The 20,846-nt window shown below is 42.1% G+C and overlaps 2 protein-coding genes across 9 annotated transcripts in view; one reads left to right on the forward strand and one right to left on the reverse strand.

Annotated features, from left to right (window-relative positions):
* TOR3A (torsin family 3 member A) overlaps window positions 1-5,677 on the forward strand; it is a 28,468-nt gene extending 22,791 nt beyond the window's left edge. The window contains exons 5-7 of one of the 3 annotated variants that reach the window (XM_036846115.1): window positions 1,563-1,687; window positions 2,276-2,444; window positions 4,077-5,677. In XM_036846115.1, coding sequence (XP_036702010.1) covers window positions 1,563-1,687; window positions 2,276-2,444; window positions 4,077-4,209 — 427 coding nt within the window. In that variant the 3' untranslated portion in view covers window positions 4,210-5,677. Of the gene's footprint in view, window positions 1-1,562; window positions 1,688-2,275; window positions 3,211-4,076 lie in introns of those variants that run through there. The other 2 variants (XM_036846132.1, XM_036846123.1) reach the window with 2 other exon arrangements.
* Window positions 5,678-10,463: 4,786 nt separating this feature from the next.
* The window catches only part of ABL2 (ABL proto-oncogene 2, non-receptor tyrosine kinase), a 119,091-nt gene continuing 108,708 nt past the window's right edge, over window positions 10,464-20,846 (reverse strand). For 3 of the 6 annotated variants that reach the window (XM_036846063.1, XM_036846073.1, XM_036846080.1), the window contains 4 exons: window positions 20,143-20,295; window positions 19,168-19,257; window positions 16,242-16,415; window positions 10,464-15,697 (listed from right to left, as the gene is read on the reverse strand). In XM_036846063.1, the coding sequence (XP_036701958.1) occupies window positions 13,998-15,697; window positions 16,242-16,415; window positions 19,168-19,257; window positions 20,143-20,295 (2,117 nt within the window). In that variant the 3' untranslated portion in view covers window positions 10,464-13,997. The remainder of the gene's footprint in view (window positions 15,698-16,241; window positions 16,416-19,167; window positions 19,258-20,142; window positions 20,296-20,846) is intronic. The other 3 variants (XM_036846099.1, XM_036846089.1, XM_036846055.1) reach the window with 2 other exon arrangements.

Below are 20,846 nucleotides of genomic sequence, written 5' to 3' on the forward strand. Positions count from 1 at the left end.
AAATAGAAGCAAAAATAAACAAATAGGACCTAATCAAACTTAAAAGCTTTTGCATAGCAAAGGAACCCATCAACAAAACGAAAAGACAACCTGCTACGGAATGGGAGAAAATATTTGTAATGCAACCAACAAGGGCTTAATTTCCGAAAGATACAAACAGCTCATACAACTCAATATCAAAAAAAAAAAAAAATCAAAAAATGGTCAGAAGACCTAAATAGACATTTCTCCAAAGACATACAGATGGCCAACAGGCACATCCAAAGATGCTCAACATCGCTAATTATTAGAGAAATGCAAATCATAACCACAATGAGGGGACTTCCCTGGTCCCTCATAGTACCCAAGCAATGAGGTGGTGCAGTGGTTAAGAATCCGCCTGCCAATGCAGGGGACACAGGTTCGATCCCTGGTCAGGGAAGATCCCACATGCTGCGGAGCAACTAAGCCCATGCGCCACAACTACTGAGCCTGCACTCTAGAGCCTGCGAGCCACAGCTACTGATCAGCCCGCGGCCCTAGAGCCCATGCTCCACAACAAGAGAAGCCACTGCAATGAGAAGCCTGCACACCACAATGAAGAGTAGCCCCCACTCGCCACAACTAGAGAAAGCCCACCTGCAGCAACGAAGACCCAACGCAGCCAAAAATAAATTATTTAATTAAATAAATTTAAAAAAAAAAACCCACAATGAGGTGTCACCTCACACTGGTCAGAATGGCTATCATCTAAAAGTCTACAAATACTGGAGAGGGTGTAGAGAAAAGGGAACCTTCCTACACTGTTGGTGGGAATGTAAATTTGTGCAGCCACTATGGAAACCAGTGTTGAGGTTCCTCAGAAAACTAAAAATAGAGCTACCATGTAATCCAGCAATCCCACTCCTAAGCATATATCCAGAAATGATAAGAATTCTAATTTGAAAAGATACATGCACCCCAGTGTTCACAGCAGCACTCTACAATAGCCAAGACATGGAAACAACCCAAATGCCTATCAACAGACGATTCATTTAAGAAGATGTGGTATACACACACACACACACCATATGGAATGTTAACCGGCCATAATAAAGAAATATTGCCTTTGCTGGATGGACCTAGAGAATATCATACTAAGTGAAGTCAGTCAGAAAAAGACAAATATTGTGTGCTATCACTTATATGTGGAATCTAAAAAAATAATACAAATGAATCTATATACAAAACAGAAATAGATCCACAGACGTAGAAAACAAAGTTCTGGTTACCAAAGGGGAAAGGGGGGGGGTGATAAATTAGGGGTACGGGATTTACAGACACTATATAAAATAGATAAGCAACAAGGATTTACTGTATAACAGGGAATGATATTCCCAATAATATTATAATCACCTATAATGGAAAATTTTCCCAACAATATTGTAATCACCTATAATGGAAAATAATCTGAAAAAAATATATATATATAAAACTAAATCACTTTGTTGTTCATCTGAAACTAACCCAACATTGTAAATCAACTCTACTTCAATTTAAAAATACCAACAACAGAATCTGTTAACCGGGCTTGTCTCTTTCAGTAACCTTGGGGGCAACATCATCAATGAGGTAGTCCTGAACCTGCTTAAGGCTGGGTGGTCCCGGGAAGAAATTGGGATGGAGCACTTGGAGCCCCAACTCCAGGCTGAGATTGTGGAATCCACAGGTAAGTGACTCCCAGCCTTGCAGAAAATAAGCCTCTGTTGAGAGGGGAGGAGGGGGGTAATGTGTATGTACTAGAAGGTGTACTCATGAGGTAGGGTATTCAGGATCACAGAGGATGCGCCATATAATTATCTCGTTGTCAGCTTCAGATAGGCACTAGGAAAGTGCCAAGAAAGCTGAAGTCCTTTTCTGAAAGTCCTTTGTAAGGGAATAGTTGGCCGTGGCCACACAGGCAGTGGTCCATGGAGTATGCAGACACTGAGGAAGAAAGTCTCACTGCGAGAGCCTCAGTGGCTCAGCCTCCAGTCAGATAGGTAGGGTCACTCCACCTTCTGCTTTCTGCCATCCAATGAAACCATAACCTGGCAGGCATAGCCCCTCTCCCCTTCTCACACATCCAGTTAATCACAGCCCTGTTTCCCTAAAGGAAGACACAGTTGCATAGTTCTTGACATAAAGTTCAGACAGCCCTCCTGGAGTTGGCATATAAGAACAAACCTTGCCCAGGCCTAAGGGTAGGGGACACCTCACAATTCCAGTTGGGTTCAGCCCCAAATCAGACTCCATGTAACTTTGTTCTTGATTTTAGACAGTGGCTTTGGACACAGCTGTCTTGTGAAGGAAAACCTGATTGACTTCTTCATCCCCTTCCTGCCACTGGAGTACCGTCACGTGAGGCTGTGTGCACGTGATGCTTTCCTGAGCCAGGAGCTCCTGTATACGGAAGAGGCACTAGATGAAGTCGCCAAGATGATGGTGTATGTCCCCAAGGAGGAACAACTCTTCTCTTCTCAGGGATGCAAATCTATTTCCCAGAGAATTAACTATTTCCTGCCTTGAGGGCTAGAAGAAAACTTCCAAAGCTGCCTTCCTTCCACTAATAGGATCCTGGGGCCTGTCAGCACACTGTCCAGGATGTAACGGGTTGGAGGGGCAGGCTAGCACCAGCAGCCACGAGCACAAGTGGTGTGTAAAAGGGAGGCCTTAAATCAGAGACAGAGCCAATTCTTAAAATCACTTGGTGCCTTACAGAGCCACATTCCAAAATGTGGGCCAGCTGGTTGGAGAAGGTCATGTGGGAGATAAATCCCAAGGATTTATTAGCATATCAGCTCCTGCCTGCAGATGCCTGGACTTGGGTGTTGGGCCTTAGGCTGCAGTATCCTCAGTGACAGAGAAGGGAAAAATGAACTTCTGCTTACCAGTGGCAGGAACTGGGTGGGTTAGCTTTCAAGTTGTTATTCCCAGAGGGAAGCTGATCAGCTTCTATCTGTGAGATCAGGAAAGAGCCTCAGGCTGAAGGAAAAAGTGCACAGAGGAAGATTTTTTTTTTTTAAATCAGGTATGTGTAGGCTAAGACTTGTTCTGCTCTGCAGATTTAAATCAATTAAAGAATTTTTTTTTAAGTTATGGACCTTGACATGATTGTATCATATGTAAAGATATTAAAATTTTGTATTTTTCTAAAACCCTCGGCTTACTTACCTTCTTACTGAGCCCTAGTAATCGTGCTCACTCAGCAAAATTCCACATGCCAGCTAATACTGATGGGGACTGGTGGAGACGGGGGACATATACTGGCACTCACAGAGCTGACAGGATGACTGCCTGCTCTGCCAGTTTACTTCAGTTTGCTTTGGGACCACATCAGCTGAGCCAGGCTATTTCAACCTCTTACTGAAGAGCCATCCACAGCATATTGCCCTTATATATATATGAAAACAGCACTCCTGTGCTCCCAGCTTTAAAAAGAAAAACAGTCATCGTTGAGGATTGAATGGCCATGTGTAAATGTGTACATTGTGCCTCTATACACAGGAGGTGCTCATTGTATGTTTTTCCCCTTCCCTTGATTCTTCCCTTCTACCACACTTCTGGAATTACACACGGCTCTTTTATATGTGTCATCACCTCAAGTGGCCCTCTTCTTTACAGTCCTCCCAACCCTCTCACCTTTAGTCCTGGTAAAATGGAACACTTCTGCTCCTCTCCTGTTTAACACTTTATTACATTCGTTTACTTGAACAGCTACCTCTAGGTTAGGCAGTACCTAGCCTGAGCAACGTTAGATGATACCCAATCAATACTCACATAAATTAAAGGAACTTTTAGTTTTACACCACCCATGGGACAGACGTAAACCTGGCCTAACTGCACAATCAAATGGGGGCCGGTTTTAGGTGCTGGCTCCCTGTCTCATTCTAGAGCATTTCAGGAACAGTATGCAGCCACCCAATCCTGTAACATACCCAGATCTAAACTCTGTAAATACACACTTTAAAAGGTATGTTCTATAGCTTCAGGTCTCAGAGCCACAGAGCAGCTGACATGCTTTTAGCACTGGCCAGCCATGTTTGATGTCATAAACATTGGGTCTGAATCTCTTACAGCTCGGGAACCAAAACAAGCAGCAGACTGCAGTGGTTCCGAACACTCCTCTGGAGCCAGACTTCTCTGCTCAGCGGCTCCGCCACTTACCGCTTGCTGTTGAGACCACGGGGAAAGCTACTGGCTTCAGTTTAACCTTGGTTTCCACTTCTGTAAAAGTGAGCATAACTGTACCCACCTCACAGGGCTGTGAGAATTAAATGAATTAATATTTATCAAGTACTCAGGACACAGAGCTTTAGGTGTTTTAAGAATAATAAAACCTAGTAAAACTGCTGTCAGTTTTGGCACCATACTCAAAGCCCAGGCTGGGCCTTTCCCTCCATTCTAATTCTTGGAACCCTGCGAGTTTTGTTTTAGGTAACTAACATTTGCAAACATACCACGTGTCATACTGCGTGCTAAGTGCTCTATAGCCTAGTCGATACCTCATGTAATACTTAACACTTAGGGACCAATTTAATCACCATTTAATGACTGAGAAAATTGGGGCTCTGAGAGGTTAAATAACTTGGGTTAAGTCACAGAGCTAGTCAATGAAGAAGTGGGATTCAACCCAGGCAGTCCAACTCCAATTCCTATGCATTAATGACTTAATGCTTCTAAAATGATTTTCTTGGCAAAAGCCATAGCCTCAGGTGTGGAAAGTGTATGGAACAATGGGAGGTTGGAAAGTGTGTGGAAACAATGGGAGGTTCTCCTTGAATGACTCTGAAACAAGACTTCCTAAACTAAACCAAAAATGCATGGGAGAAAAGGACTGAAAGTGGCGTGTAAGGAGGTGTATAAACTGATGCTTAACAGGGTCAGGGAAGAGAATTTTTCCTTTTCCCCTTCTAGCGTCTTTGGCTGGCCTAATAATTAAACTGACATAAGATTAACAGGAGAAAAACAAAAGTTTAGTAAAATGTACACATGGGAGAGACCCAGGAAAACTAACTCCAAAATGGCAGAACCTATCACCTTAAATACTGTTTTCAGCTAAAGACAAAAGCAGACATTGGGGCTGGGAGGTCAGTTATGGATGGTTACCAGGAAAAGCACAGTAAACAATTGTGAGGTTGTTATGCAAATTTAAGTCCTCACCTTCTCCACTGATAAGTTTCTAGAGATTTGGTCATCCTCCTCTTCTTGGTAGAGCAAGGGAGACACCCTTACAAATGGAGATTTCCCTCACAACTGTAAATCTCTCTTACAAAAGGGTAACTTAGTTACTCAGGTTTCGCCTGTGTCTGCAGTTTCTTAAAGATAACCAGCTTAAAATAACGCTTATGCCAAAGAGGCATATTTTGGGGTGGCAAATTCTGCTCCCCTACAACAGGCATTCTAACTGGACCATATGTGTGCATCGCTTGAGTATATCCTACTCATCCTGAATTAAAATGTTACTTCTAAAAGCAATGAGTCATTCATTTCTTTTTTAATTGAAGACCAAGTCAAGCAAGACTAGAATGTTCCCTGTGAGGTTCCACACTTACTCCATTAATGCTGCTTTGGCTCAAAACATTTTTACAACTTATTTGGAGCTGTCCTCAGAATGAACTTTGAGAGAATTAAGTCTCATTTTACAGTCACCTCATGCTGGATGGATGGACAGACCCACACACACATCACCCACCTTATGTGTCAGCTGGGCTCCAGATGATGCCTTTGGCCATTTCCAAAACTGTAATCCATCAAAGGGTGAGTAGCCACCCCCAAAGAGGACCATTCTAAAGAATATGCCAGAGGGATGCTTGCTAAAATCAGCTTCTTTACCTTAAAGATATCTATTTTACGTAGAGAGAGAGAGAAATTACGCTTAGATTACCCATCAGTTAAAATTATAGGAGAAACACTCCAATCACAAGCCCACATTGCCAATAAAATATTGCAACCTTTATTTAAAATAAAACACAAGTTGGCAAGCCTTGTGAGACAACAGGCAGACAGCATTCCCCTTTCAAGGGCCTCATTATTTACATCAAGTTTAACACTGTTAGCAGTTCACAGTCAGACAACAGGGTGAAAGTATTAAATTAGAAAAACAAAACACCTGAAAATATATTACAATAACAATTAAGAACAAATACCTGACAACACTGGTAGTGTGACCCATGATTGATGTGTTTTCAATTAAATCCCATATTGTCTCACTGTGTCCCCTTAGCAATGCACACAGGGGTAGGCCCTCCAGACTTCCCCCTCTGTGCACCCACCTCACATACACCTGCAGAGCGTGACCTTTGGTATAAACAAGTTTTAAAGAATCTGAATCATATGTTTTAAGGACAAACTTCCATCAACAACCTTGAAATGTTCAAACTTATTTTTGCCAAGCAAGCACAAAACTGGGGTTTCTCCACTGATAGTCATGACAGAATCAGACTGCAAAGAAGGAAAAGCGTGGGGTCTACCCAGGAGACAGGGGGTTCTGAGCATGCATTAACAGCTCAGTCGGCCTGTTCATGGCAAACACACTAACCAGGGCACAGCTTCCATTCACCACAGGGAAAGATCTGATTAACTCCTCTCTCACTCCCCTCCTTTCTTAGTGAGCACGACAACAGTGTATGTACGTAATGTGGAATCGCATGTACCCTCTACACAGAGCCGAGATATGAGGGTTTTCAAACATACACCCTAAAGAACTATAAGATGAGTACCTCATTGTTCCTTCTAGCTGCTGAATACTCATTTCTCTGAAGGACAATCAGCCTAATCAGGGTGATTTCTCAAGACCTCAGCAAATTTCCCTCATGATGAAGTCCCAAGAAGAGTGGCCACAGTGAAAACTGGTTTGTCAAAATGGAGGAAGGCTGGTTATCTGGCCCTCATCCACCGGAAACATCTGCCTCTTGGCATTCTTGCCACTTACAACACATGGTACGGTACTTCAGAATTGTACAGAACAGAATTTGGATTCTCCACCAATGACCCTAAAGCATTGCAGGATCCTGCAGTATCTTCCAAATCAAGAATAAATTTATTTGGCGTATCTGTGTTATTATTGTGTTAGAACTGCTGAAGATTAATTGCCTTTATATGTGAAAATTTTACTAACCAGAAGTCCCATTCTGCAACTAAAGTTTATGGTGCTTAATTACATGATTTAAAACTCCTATCCTGAGGCTCAGAAGCAAATCTAAGCAAGCTCCAACCATACAAACTCTTGGTATTTCCTTTCTTAATGCTTGCTGGCATTTGTCAGTCCACCTCCACCGTGTTCTAAAGAGTTAATTAGAATGATCCAAGACCTCAAGCCCTGCGTGTATAGCTCAGCACTTTGGAATGACATGCAGGATCCAGAAACTTGCTGCTTCGAGTACAATGATGAACAAAAAATCTCAAAGAACAGACATAGTCGGTGTGTACGTGTGTGGGGGCCTGGCCTTTCAACTTACAAGGAGACATCCCTTCCCTTAGATGGTCTGCAGGTTTGAAGATCTGTTCACACGCCATCTGTGACCTCAGGCTGAGGTAACAGGGCCTTGCTACTGTGTTCACGTCACAGAGCAATGGAGAGGGTAAAGGATATAATTTTTCTAGGAGAGGTAAACAATATCAAATTCATAATTGTACATAGTGCACTTGGAGGGTGGGAAGGGTCCAGTTAGAGCGTCCTCCCCCCAGCTCACCAAGGGGATGGAGAAAAGTGCAGCAATCTACCAAATCAGCACCCCATGTGGAGAGAATATCTCACTGACGGGGGCTTTGAGCCACTGCTACCAAAAAGTTCATTTCCACCAGTTTTAGTTTGATAATTGTGCAACATCAACCTAACTGACAATCTTTTCCTCTGCAAAACACATGAAATCCATCTTTGAAGGCACAATCCTCTAGGAATGATCTCTACCACTCCAAGTCAGCCCAGAATCAAGATGACCTGCCCAGGCCTTCTCACCCGGAGAGAAACATTGGCTCTTCTTACCCTGATTATCACAGGGTGGAATCTTCCCTAATTTCCTGTCCTTTGGATCTAGGATACTGAGTCAGAAGTGAAGGAAATATCATCTTACACACTTGTTATCTCAAGATACAATAGAACATATACACCTCAGGTGGGTGGCATGAAAACCAGCAGCCCCAGAGCAGAAACTCATCTTTTGGGACATTGCAGTAAACTTCACAAAAGACAGGCTGGAGCTAAGAGAGTCACTTGGGTAGATGCTCTGGGGCAGGGTGCAGCACATTCCGCAGCCCTGAAATCCACCCCCCGCCCCCGCCAAGTAATACAGGAGGGCAGAGGATGGCAGTGAAGTTCTGGCTGTAACAGAGCTGCAACAAAGCAGGTAACAGTAATTGTTACTCCAGGCACTGTTGGCTTGCCAAAAAAAGCTAGCCTTGTATTATATTTTTAAAAGTCTGATAGCTGGAAAACTGGAACTCTACCCTGTTAAGAGTGGGACAAGTTTCAGAACAAGCCCAAGGCCTCTCCTCTCTGACCAGTGAGGCCTACAGCAATTTCCCTGTGTTGTCACGTGGAAGGTACAGGCAACCTTAGGGCTGCCTTTCCCTATTTCTCTCCTGCTCCCACATATCCCAGACTGAAGCAGGAATTTACAAAAGAACTGAGCTACTGGCTTGACAGAAGCTAAGACAGAGATATAGATAGCTTAAGTCCATTAATACATATGAAGAAACTTATGTCCAGAGAAACTTACCTAAAGGTGACTGGTCATAACAGATGCTTGGAGCACAGAGATGGCCCCCAAATCCAGGTAGAACAAGTTAATGTAAGCAAGATGATGAAACCCCAAAATCATCAAGAATAAAAATGTAGACAAACCTGTCAGCTCAATATGGACTCCTGTGGAGGCATAGCCTGATAGTAACAATGACATCGGTAGCAAAAATGGAAGGGAGTGGGAGAGGTCAGAATGCAGTAGAGCTACAACTCAGGTGTGGCCACCAATGCAATTTACTCTTGAGTATATTTAATAATTTAATAGGTGAGTTATATTCAGCTACTTCTCTTAGGGGGGAAAAAAACAAACAAACAGGGATGATGAATATCAAGCTCATCTATATCTGGTAGGAAATCCTAGAAAAGTAATTCCCAAAGTGCACTGGTTCTACAGCCATCCTATCTCTGCCCCCCCCCCCAAAAAACAACAAAACTATGCAGGACATAGGTTAAAAAAGACACTGTCAACATGAACAGGTAACGCGTCTGCTCCCACCATATTTAGGGTACTAAATGGCTGAGCATGTGGTGGACAAACGTTCAAGGATGAGAGGGCCTCACTCTTCTTGAGTCAAGGTCCCTAGAAGAGCTTCTTTGTTCTGGAGTGAGTACATGTTACTATTTTTTAAAGATTATAATTAAACCAGAAAGTTGGTCCCTAGTTTTCTGAAGTTATTCAGCACTGAGCTACAATTTTAGCAAAACACTTACTATACCTGCACATATTCATTTAGCAGTTTCATATTTATAAATGTGATAAATTACAGAGCTGATTGTTCATATATCTGCATTTTCAGGTCCCCCACAGGCAAAAGCTTATAAGTCAATCAACATCTAATTAACTGTTTTAACTTCTCAATAGACATTAATAATACAACTTTATAGTTATATTACACTTGATACTTTTCTCAAAGTGCTTTCATATACATTACCTCATAGTTATCAAAATGATACGGAACAATAAAGTTTTGTTGTTGTTGTTGTTGTTTTTTAAGAAAAAGGAATGTAGGACTAGGTTTTTTAAAACTTAAGTTGTTATTTCTTTATTACAAAGTGCAGATTGCTGTGTCGCTAAGGTCTGTCCAAAAGAATGACCCCATATAATTTTTTGAAATTACTGAGTTCTACTGAATGCCTGCTTTGCTAGTGTTGCCATTACTCAACATTCAAGTCCCTTAAGGTCAGGGAGTGCCAGGAACGTGTGCTTTAGAAAGTGTGCAGCGCTGTGCAGACTGATTGTCTATCTGAGCCACTTTTTTTTTTTTTTTTTGGCAGTGTCTCACAAGGCAACAGGAATGGTGGAAAGACCCCACAATGAGAAAGTGAATAAGACCCAACTCTAGCCTTGGCTCTGCCACTAATTAACTGCTCTGAGAATATGGGCCAGTAACTTAACCATCCTCTCTTCCAATTTCTTAAGCTGTTAAAAAAAAAAAAAGAGTTGGGGTATTGCTAGTGTTCACACAGTGCTGGGTGTCTGAAACACCCGGAGAGATTCTTGGAAAACACACTGGCTGAGACCCAACCCCACAGGGAATTCTTGATCTGGGGTGAGGCCGACACATCAGGTTTTTTGTTGTTTTTCCTTTTTTAAACCCCAGGAAATTTTGTTGCACATCCTTGGCTAAGACTCACTGGAATAAGCGTTAATAATAATAGTAGTAGTAGTTAACATTTATGGAGTACTCATTACATGCCAGGCACTCAAGCTAACTATCCTACACACATTATCTCATTTAATCCTTACAACAACCCTGAGGTAGTTACTATTATTATCCCTGTTTTCCAATGAGGAAACTAAGGCCCAGGAAGGTTAAGTGACTTGCCTTCTAGACTGGCTTTAGCGTCTGAACTCTTAATCACTATCTAAACTGTATCCTTGAAGCTCAAAATCTCCATGATTTTGTTAAATAAATATGGGTGGTGCCTTAGCAAAGTCAGCATTAACTGGGCACTATTTTACTAGCTAACTTGCAACTGAATTGTAAGAAAATTCTAACTTAAACCCCATAATTCAGCTGAGAAAGGGTCTCCACTCTAAGAACCTCAATGTCATCTGAAGAAACACTGAATAAATTTCTCAGGGCCAATTTTTTTTTAAGGCTATATCTCTGAAAATCATGATGGAGAGCTGTAGGAAAATATACACATTTTAATTTTACACAAAGCCTTTTAAGAAAATACTTCATGTAAAGCACAATCAAGATGTATTCTCAACACTGCATTTTAAGGTTGTAAATCTAAACTGGAATCATATTATCTGTGCATGAAAAGATTGAAGCTGTGGTAACCCCAAAGGTATACATACGTATAACCACTTTAGAAAGTTTTCAACACCTTGTAGAAGGGCTTTTGCTATCTGCTTTGTTTTCAAACTAGATAGAATTAAACTACATTTTTAGATTCTAAAAGCAGTTTTCTCTGTTTTGAATTCAAACTTTTAAATTTACCTATGGTTATTTTAAAAATCTGGTCCTTTTCAAGTAGATAATGGAAAAAACCTAAGTTACACTTTTATAGTAAGTTGACAGTGCCTCTTTAACCTGAACCCTGAGCCCTCAACTCCTGAAGGTACACAGTTAAAGCATCACGTGGCTGGGTGTGCTACAACAGTCAATGCTACTCTTGACAGTGATGAGAAAAAAATCCATTCTATTCATAAACGTACTGAGCACCTACTGCGGACGAGGCAGAGCCAGGTGCGGCCCCTGAGAAAGACCCAGCCCCCACCCTCAAAGACTGTTCTTCGATGAGAAAACCAGGAAGCTTAAATACACTCAGTAGTGTTCCTCCAAGGCTTATTTTCAGAGCTCTCAAGGAAAGATCCCTTGCTTTAAAAAAAAAAAAAAAAAAAAAAATCCCCTGAAAAACAATTAGAATCCCTCAAGTTGCATCCACAATGACAGGGATAAACTTAAAAAGCAGCATAACAATATTCCAAAGTTTTAGCTTTCCCTGCCCCACCCTTAAAAGGCTAATTGCTAAAACGATTTCAAGTTTACGGAAACATATGATGAAGGAGAGTGGCAAAGAAGAAGGTAGGAGGACTGTTGGTTTTTAAATCCAAGTTAAAGGGAGCTCTTCCAACCATTACAAGATTAGCCAGATCACTAGTTGCCTGTGCTTCACCTGTAGGTGACAGACAGACAGGGGTCACCCAGCCCCTGAAAGGAATGCCCGGCGTTGTCTCCTCCCTTCTTACCCTTCTCTTGGCCTGGGACTCCTCTGGAACACCCACGGTAAGAATCAGTTCCTTTCTTTCTAATGAAAACTAAATTTCCTCCTTGGTCAAAGATGCCAAACTCTATCCAAAATGCTTTTTCTCCCTTAGTATTCTAGCCCAACTAGTATAATCTCAGCAGTTTTAAATTTCATTATCTGCTACTGAGCAAAGAAGAGGATGAAAAACTTGTATTCATATATAACAATACTGCACCGAAGAGCTTTCCAGAGAGGCTCTCAAAGGGATAACTATACACTTATTTGCAAAACACCCTTGAGAACATGTATCATTACCTCCATTTAATAGATGAAGAGACGGGGCTATGGCCTGACAGTGGATCGATGACAGAGCCAGGAAGAAAACTCACTGTTCATCAATGTTGAATTCCTATCTTCCTAAGTTAATATTCCTTTGGGAGGAAAAAAAAATTATTTTTTTTATATTGCGTTCTCCTTGGAGGCAGGAATGGAGGGGGCATAAAGTTTTAAAAAGAGGATGAAGTGGTCACTGGAATTAGACCTGAAATCGAGAGTATTAATAATATCTAACCAATTAGACTTGGTTCTAAATTAAGAAGCGATCCTAATTAACTTCCATAACAATAACTGAATAGGGTAGGAAAAGGAATCATTAGGTTTCTGGGATCTAATTGGTATCCCCCGAAAATGACCTGCTCCTTCAACTACGCATTCTTAAAATAGAGGTGAAATGATAAAATAAATATCAAAGAATATTCCCAATATGATCTTTACAAACAAGCACAACAATTGGCAGGGGGAGTATGTGAGAGTAGAAAAGCATGTGAGGATAATTTAGGGTGATTCATTTGAAATCGTACAGAGTGAGAGAATGCTTCTCCGTATTCTCTACCTAGATTGGGTCTAAGGTGATAAGGGAGGGAGGGGAAACTGCCATTAGGACCAAGCCAGCTTCTCCTCTCAGTCACAGACCTCTGGGCTGACCACTGGGTTTCAAGAAGACACCCTTCCCCTGGCATTTTAGTTGATAAAGAAACATATAGCTGCTCAAGTCCTTTGCCAGTATGTCAGTATGCAGGGGCACTGTAACAGAAAAGGATTCCCCTGTGAGACCTGTACATGACCATTGTTTTCAATAATGTTCAGTGTTGGTTAATGCCCTGAATGCTGCCAGGAATAAAGGAAGACAGCCTGCCCAGCAAGGGGCAGAAAAGAATCACCAAAGAGACTCCTATGCCTATGGTTTACAAGATAGGCACCAACAAGCAAAAAGCCAATCCTGACCCATTAGGAAACAATATACTAGCCTGGGAGAAGTGGCTTCTGCTAAGTAATACAAGATTTTAGGAGAAGGTTTCAATCTCCCTAAATATACTTCCTAGTATTCTTTATCTCCTGTACCAATTAATACACCAATGGCAAACAGGACAGGAGCATACTGACAGGGCCACATTTCCCAGTTTTGCATCCAGCCATCTGATCTGCAGTTCTTACTGCAGCAGTGACCTGTGGAAGCGAGGCTAACAGCAGCTTCCAACAGCCTTGAACAAAACTTCTCTTGGCACATTCCCAGCTTTCTTCTGTCCCACCCAGTAAGTTAGACGAGTTGGAGCACAATCACCATTAGTACCTACTGGGGCCCCAAGTCAATTCCCTTCCGTGTGGTGCAGAATGAGCGCCACAGCCAACGCGCTGTCTGGGCACAGTCCCTGCGGTCCTGCTGGAGCAGCCCTAACCAGCTCACATCACTCCAGGTAAGAACGGGCTGGATTTGGTTCTTCATGGCACGACATATGCACGTTCCCTGATGTTCCAGCGCAGCTTCCAATCCGGTCCACAACTGCCCTGCCCCCATCTATTTTCCCTCTCCTATGGGTTTTGCTTTTTGTTATTTTTGAGATGAACCTGTAAACGTGAGAACTCAGAGATCTGAGGTACTTCACAGAAACACACTCAAGTATCAGTCTTCCATTTTTTGAAACGAGAACACAGGAAAACAAGTCCCTTTTCCTCTCCCCTCAGAAATGTGGGCATCTTTCCACCCGGCTAACGGTGGCTACCTCTGCACCACATCACTGATTTCCTGTACACATGACAGTAAGTTGTTAAGGACAGGGTTTGCCCCGGGCACACCAGCAGCTGCCGAAGACACCTGCAGCTCCTGCAGGCTGAGTTCCAGTTTGCTCACAGCCTCGCGGAAGGCAAATTTGTTGCGAGTTTGGGGGATGCAGTCCACATAGCCTGAGCAGTAGTCGAGCAGCTGGTGTCCAGTGTCCACCAGCTGGCTGTTGGGCACAGGTTCCGTGATTGCACTGGACAGTAGGTCAGCACATTCCAGCAGGGCCTCCTTACTGATTTTGTCAGCTGAGATTTTCTCAGCCACCTGTCTGGTTTTTCTCAGAGCCACTTTAGTACCTGCTGTGCCATTGGCCATTTTCGCTGGCGAGATGGAAGATGTGGGCAGAGGCACTTGAGGTGGGGGCATTACAGGCCTCCCAGCTTTCCCACTGATGGGCACTGCCCCTGGAGCCGCCTTCTTCCCTCCCTCCTGTGTCTCTGACGTGGGCTCTTCCGTGGAGTCTGAGCACACGGCCGGATGCTGCAGTAGTCTCACCCCTGGCGGCGGGGGTGGGGCACACTTTGGTTTTACCCGGCGGGGTCGGTCCTTGTCTCCGGAGGAAGTGACCTGATGCTCAGATAAGAGCTTGAACTTATTCCCCTGAGAGTCTGTGCCAATGAGCTGCACGTCAGCTGGAGTGTGCTTCAGAGTGGGTGAGATAAGGACTGGCACTTTGTGGTTGTGAGTGGTTGGGAGGACCGCCGCAGCCTTGGCTGGGGCAGCCCAGCCTGTCTGCTCGCCATCCTCTGGGACTCCAGCCATGCCAAGTCGTGCCCCACCATTCCTCTCTCTGCTCTTGGGGGCAGCTGCCACTCCAGCCACCCCCAGTCCTGGAGAGTCCTTCTCTGTTATGGCTGGATCCCCAGAGGGGGTTCTGAGAGGAAGAGCGGTGGCTCCTCTGGGCAAAAGTTTGGCTTTTGGTCTCTCCCTGGTCGGAGTGGCACCTTCCTCTGATTTTTTGGGAAGCATGTCATTGGCCCTATCCACATTCTCTTCTGGCTGAGAAGAGGTGGACACTGTCCTTTCCAGCTGGAGTTTGGACCTCTGGCAGTTCCTGGGAAGGGTCATTGCCATCCTATCCTGCTCTGGAAGCCCTGAGGACATGGAAGATGTAGAGTTTGACCTTGGAAAAGGCTTGGAAGTGTCATCACTGGCTGTGGGTTTACCTGCTCGTAAGCCCAGCGTCTTTTTGATTAAGCGTGGTGTGAAGAAGCCTGTGATGCCAGACCACCCACCCCCAGCAGCGCCACTGCCCCCACCCCCGCCACTGTCGTCATTACAGAGGTTCCTCTGTGCAAAGCTACCCCCATAGCACTTGGGTGGCACCAGATTCGCCTCTTGCTGGGCAGCAGTGAAAGAGAACCCATCAGCATGCTGTAGAGAAGCAATAGATGAGAAGTTACCCGTGAGTTCATATTTCTTGTGGGGCTGATTCTCCATTTCTCGGAAGGAGCTGCTGCGTTTGGGGGGTGTGGGAGCATTTCTCTTTTTCATGAAGGAACTGAAGAAGCCTCCCTTCCTATCTCTGGTGAAGCATGTCTCTTTGGCATCTTCCAAGAGGCTGCTGGGGGACTTGTCTCTTTGCTTTCGAGGCAGTGCTGGGGACCCACTGGGGGCCTGTGCACTTCTAATGAACCCTGATAAAAAACGGCCAATCAGTAATGTGAAAAATAAGAAGTGACTCATTTGAGTTACTAAGGCTGAACTGTAAGAGTGCTGTTGGCATCTATTAAATGTCAAGCGTTAGCAGGACTCAGAGGAAACTAATAAATACATTATCATTTCACGCTATTGTTCCAAATGCAATATGGGATATAAATGGAAAGAAACAATCAGCTGGTTTTTACCTCAGCATTCACCTTTTCTCTAGAAACTACAGCACAACCTGGCTTCATCTATCAGACTCAATGAAGAACTTTTTGCCAGAACTGTAAAGACAGTAACTATTTGGGGATCAGGAGTTTAGGAGATGGAGTGGGAGGCAGAGCTGTATGCTGGACGGACAGATCAGGACTACTCACACTGGCAATGCAGAGCCGAGGGCTAGAGTGGCAAATGAAACAGATGCCAGCCACACTTTCCTCAGGGAAGATGGGCAGGAAAGTGGAAATAAAAGCATCATACCCCGCAGCTCTTTAAACAAGGCAGTTTGGCTCTACCTGCCTAGGGACTCATTCATACCTGGTGCTGAACTGGAAGCAGAATTTTCTGTGGCATCTTGTGGCCCTTCAATATTCTCCTTGTTCTCCCCCTGTTTCTTCAGCGTCCGGGTCTTAGAAGGAAGTATAGGTAATCGGGGCAGATATGGAACAACAGATGAGGAGGAGGCAGCTCTCCCAAGCTCCTCAGCTACCTCTGTGAGGAAGGCAAGGGGAATGATAAAAAGAACAATTTCATGACCAAAAAATGGGAGTTTCTCGTTTCAGAAAGGCATACAACTGAGAAGAACTGAAGAATGGAGTATAAAATATGTAAGTGGAATCACAGACTATGTACTCTTTGTGTCTGGCTTCTTTTGCTCAGCATTCTATCTGTAGATTCATCCCTGTTACTGCATGAGGCAGGGGTTTTTCTTGTTGCTGTGTACTGTTCAAATGCATGAATACACCAAAATTCATCCATTCTCTTCTTGATAAATATTTAAGTTGTTTCTAGTTTTTGGCTATTATGAATATACTGCTAGGGACATCCTATTGTACTATGTGTCCTTGGCTTCACAGTGGTATGCACGTCTGCTGGGTACAGGAGCAGGTAGGTCACAGGGAGCACATAAATTCAGCTTTGTTGGGTCTTGCCAAACCTCCCCAAACTGGCTGGACCAATCTACATCCCCACTAACTTGTATGAAAGTTCTGGTTACCATGCATGCTTGCCAAAGTTTGATGTTAGTTTCTTTTGTTTGATTTTAATTTTAGCCATTCTGGGATAGATGTGTAGTGGCCATCTCACTGTTTTATTTTGTACTTCTCTGATGATGGGTGATTTTGTGTGCTCATTGGTCATTTGGATATCCATGTTTACTAAGCGCTTGTTCAGAGGTTGAACAAAGCAAACAGATGTTTGCACATATTTTTATTTTCAGGTTGCACCTTGCATAAAAAGGAAGGTAGATACAATCCATTCCATTTCATGCCAGTGAAGCAAATGAGGCTCCTGAAAATGTGTTCACCCCATTAGTAAGCCTCAGCTGATTAAAAGCGGTCATGGGTTTTGTGGCTTTTACTAATAAGGCAGACATACTTTGCTATTCATTCCTGAACAAAAATGAAGTATGGATCAATTAAATTGTGAATTTTTGTAATTAATTTACACCTTCTTTTGGTAATTATTTTTCAAAACTGACCCCCCCACAAGCGTGGGTACATGGCACATAACCCAAGCCGTGCCAATGAGATTCCTTTCCTACAGAGCAGCTGCGAGACAGACATGAGGATGCTGACAACTGTGTTCTGTGCCACCTGGAGGATTTGGAGGATGAGATTAACGTAGAAACAAACGTAAAGAGATATTGGGTGGGAGAAGGTGTGGGAAGGAAGGAAAGAGAAGAGGGAAGGAGACCTGAAGCTATTTGAGTCCACGGCTTCAAGTGACCCTGAGGTTAGCGCCATCCCTGCTTTTCCATGGTTTGGTTATGAGGCAATAAATCCTCCTCTTGTTGCTTAAGAAAAGTTTGAGCTAAGTTTCTTTCACTTACAACTGATATACATCCTTTTAAGGTAAGAACTGTGTCTTATCTCTATGTTTTCAGACCTAGTATAGTGCTTACGACAGATTAAATACTTAATAAAATGTGGGTTAAATAATGTTAAATTTTTTGCTTAGCAATTTTTAATTGAAATTAGCTTTGAAAATTGATACGGTTGCTTTTCTAAAAGGCAATAACATTTTCAAGAGAAGCAGAAATATTTAGCTAAGGATTCAACAGAAGTTAAACGTTTACACAGAAGCAACCAAGTCTTTGACCAATATTTACGATTTCTACCACTTTGACTGCACAGGATACAAAGCGACAGAGGAAAGAAGAGTGCTGTGATAGGCAGCTGCTCAATCTGGCCCAAAGGGCGAGCTGTGCCCTCCCCAAGCTGCAGAAGTTCCATACATCAAAGGACGAGGATGGAAATACTTTTCATTAAACTTTGGTGTTGTACTTCTTCCTTTCTTCTTACCTAGACATGATAAATCACTAAGGGAAGCAGACAAAAATCAACTTAGCTGATTTCCTCTTCTAACATTCTTAACTTGAACTTAAACAGTAAGTCCTCTGTTCAATTATGCAGGAAAAGAAAAATTTTTAAAATATGTATACAATTCTGGAACTACACCAAAATGTCTAACAGGCAAGTATAACTAAGAATTGTTTGTTTTTAGCTCTCTAAGAATAGTCTCCCTCTCTTTATAACAAGTAAGTTTATTGTTTCACTTTTGCAGATAATTTTAAAGAGACATTAAACACAGAAGTAGAAAACTTCCTGTATGTGTCCATATACTTGTTTGTTTGTTAGATAAGAAAAAGATTCTCACTATTCATAGCTTAACATTCTCATTCTAAACTTTCTATGTCAATATATTTAAGAATATCATTTTAACTACTCAATTACATGGACATAATAATTAGCACACTAAATATTTAAATTGTTCTTAATTTTTCAATATTATAAACTACACTCTGATGTAACATCCTTACAGCTAAATCTTTGTTCATACTCTTAATTATTTCCTTAAGATCTATTTCCAGAAATGGAATTTCTGGATATTGCTTTTATGACTTGGTTCTGCCTTTATAGGTGTGGTTTAGAGAGTTGAAATATTTTTCATTCTCATTTTTTCCTCTTCTCTTTCCTGCATCGTGTTAATGCTTAACCACTGAACTTGAACTTATTCTCTTCCTGAAAAGACTGAACTAATTTCTAATTAATATGAGCTAGAGACACAAAGATACACCTTAAAATAGAAAAAAAAAGCAAAACAAGAATAATAAAGGCCAAGAATTAATTCAATATCTTGAAATGGAGTCCCAAATTATAAGAATCTATCATTTTTGAAATGTTTTTATCATCCCCAGCACTTAGAACTAGCCACCACCGACAGTAAATCACCAGATTCTCACCTTCAGAAATGCTGGAGTCATGGAACATGGTTTCAAAAGCTTGATGTGTTTCAGCAAAAGAGGGCCTGTCAGCAGGGCTCCACTTCCAGCCTATGTAACAAAAGAACAGTATTAAAAGCTTCTTGCAGGAATTAAATATCCAGGGGCACCCTGATGGTGAGTTCCATGCATTAGGACACATGCTTGTTAAAGCAGAGTTACAGCAAGTTCGCAATGATAGTGAGGCAGCTGTTTCTCAGTTCCAGACTCAGAGGTGTGATGAACCCACTTCCTAGGGCCAGTCCTTCTATGTAGCCTCAGCTCCTATTCCCTCTACTATAGGGATGCAGAAGGGTGGGGAGATGGTTTAGAAAATGACAAGTTTTCTTCCACTGGAAAAATGAAAAGTAGTAAAACCTGTCTTTAAACTCACTCTTACAAATAATCAGTTGTACACATTTGGAAACATAACAGTACATCAGAAAGACGGAGCTTGGAATTCACATTTGACAAAGACAGGGCAGTAGGCAACACCAATGCTCAATGGGAAAATAACAAGACATATTCAAACACACTGCAGTTTAATTCACTACTCACCTTCCTACTTTCTCATCTTTAAGAAGTCAGATGATTTTGTTTATTCATCACAGAAGTCAATTTCATGCATTCTCCATAGTCTTTAACAATCATTTTGTGTAGCTGAAAGCAGCCCTCCCCTACCTAATCTCCAAACCCAATTTCTTATTATCCTATTATATATGCAAATGTGTGTGGAAAATTGGGTGAATATTTGGGCCACAGACAATGGCTCTTCGGATTCCAATAAGACTCACTGGTAGAGCATACGATATCCCAATTGGCTGATCAATGACCAACTCTGTGTCATGAGGCTGGACACAATCTTACAACATTGAGAGGAAAAATGTTTTCAATTTTGTTAATCATCCTGAATTGCTCACTTTAACCTTCAAAATTAAAATATGCAAAAATACTCACATGCTCTCATAAGTTCATACACCTTAGGGGGACATCCTTCAGGCTGTTCCATTCGATACCCTTTTTCCAGTAGATCATATACCTGAGACAGGTCAATACCTGGATATGGTGACATTCCATATGTAGCAATTTCCCACAGGAGCACCCCAAAAGCTGCAAAAGGGATGAACAAAAAAGAGCTTTATATTTCTTCTGATTTATTATTTATTTTATACCATTAGGTAACTTCTCTTTCAAACTGTGGGTAACATTCACACTATTACAACATTAGTATACTCTTATAATTCTTACAACATGACTTGTTCTTCGAAGATATCTTCCACAGGAACACTTCACTGAAGGAACACTTCACTTTAAAGACAGTTTTCTTTAAATTTCCCAATTTTTATTTGGATTTCCTTTACTTCAATGAGGGAAAATAAACTATGACCATACAAGAAGTCTGGGGCATAAGCAAACTATTCTAAGAGCAATTTATGATCTATTTAATGAATTTCACAATTTTTAAGTCAGCTAATACTAGAGGAATAATATAAAAATAGACTCATTTAAAATCAGATAAAATTCGCATGTGAAAAAAGAGTTTGCTTGATTTTCTCAGAGGTTATTCCTGAGTTTGAGATTTCTGGTAAAATATGACCTAGAATCCTCAACTATTTCTACTGGCCTACAATCCAAACTTCTAGACTTGTTCTGTCCCCTGA

This window comes from Balaenoptera musculus, chromosome 1, assembly GCF_009873245.2.
Source record: "Balaenoptera musculus isolate JJ_BM4_2016_0621 chromosome 1, mBalMus1.pri.v3, whole genome shotgun sequence".
Taxonomy (NCBI): Eukaryota; Metazoa; Chordata; class Mammalia; order Artiodactyla; family Balaenopteridae; genus Balaenoptera; species Balaenoptera musculus.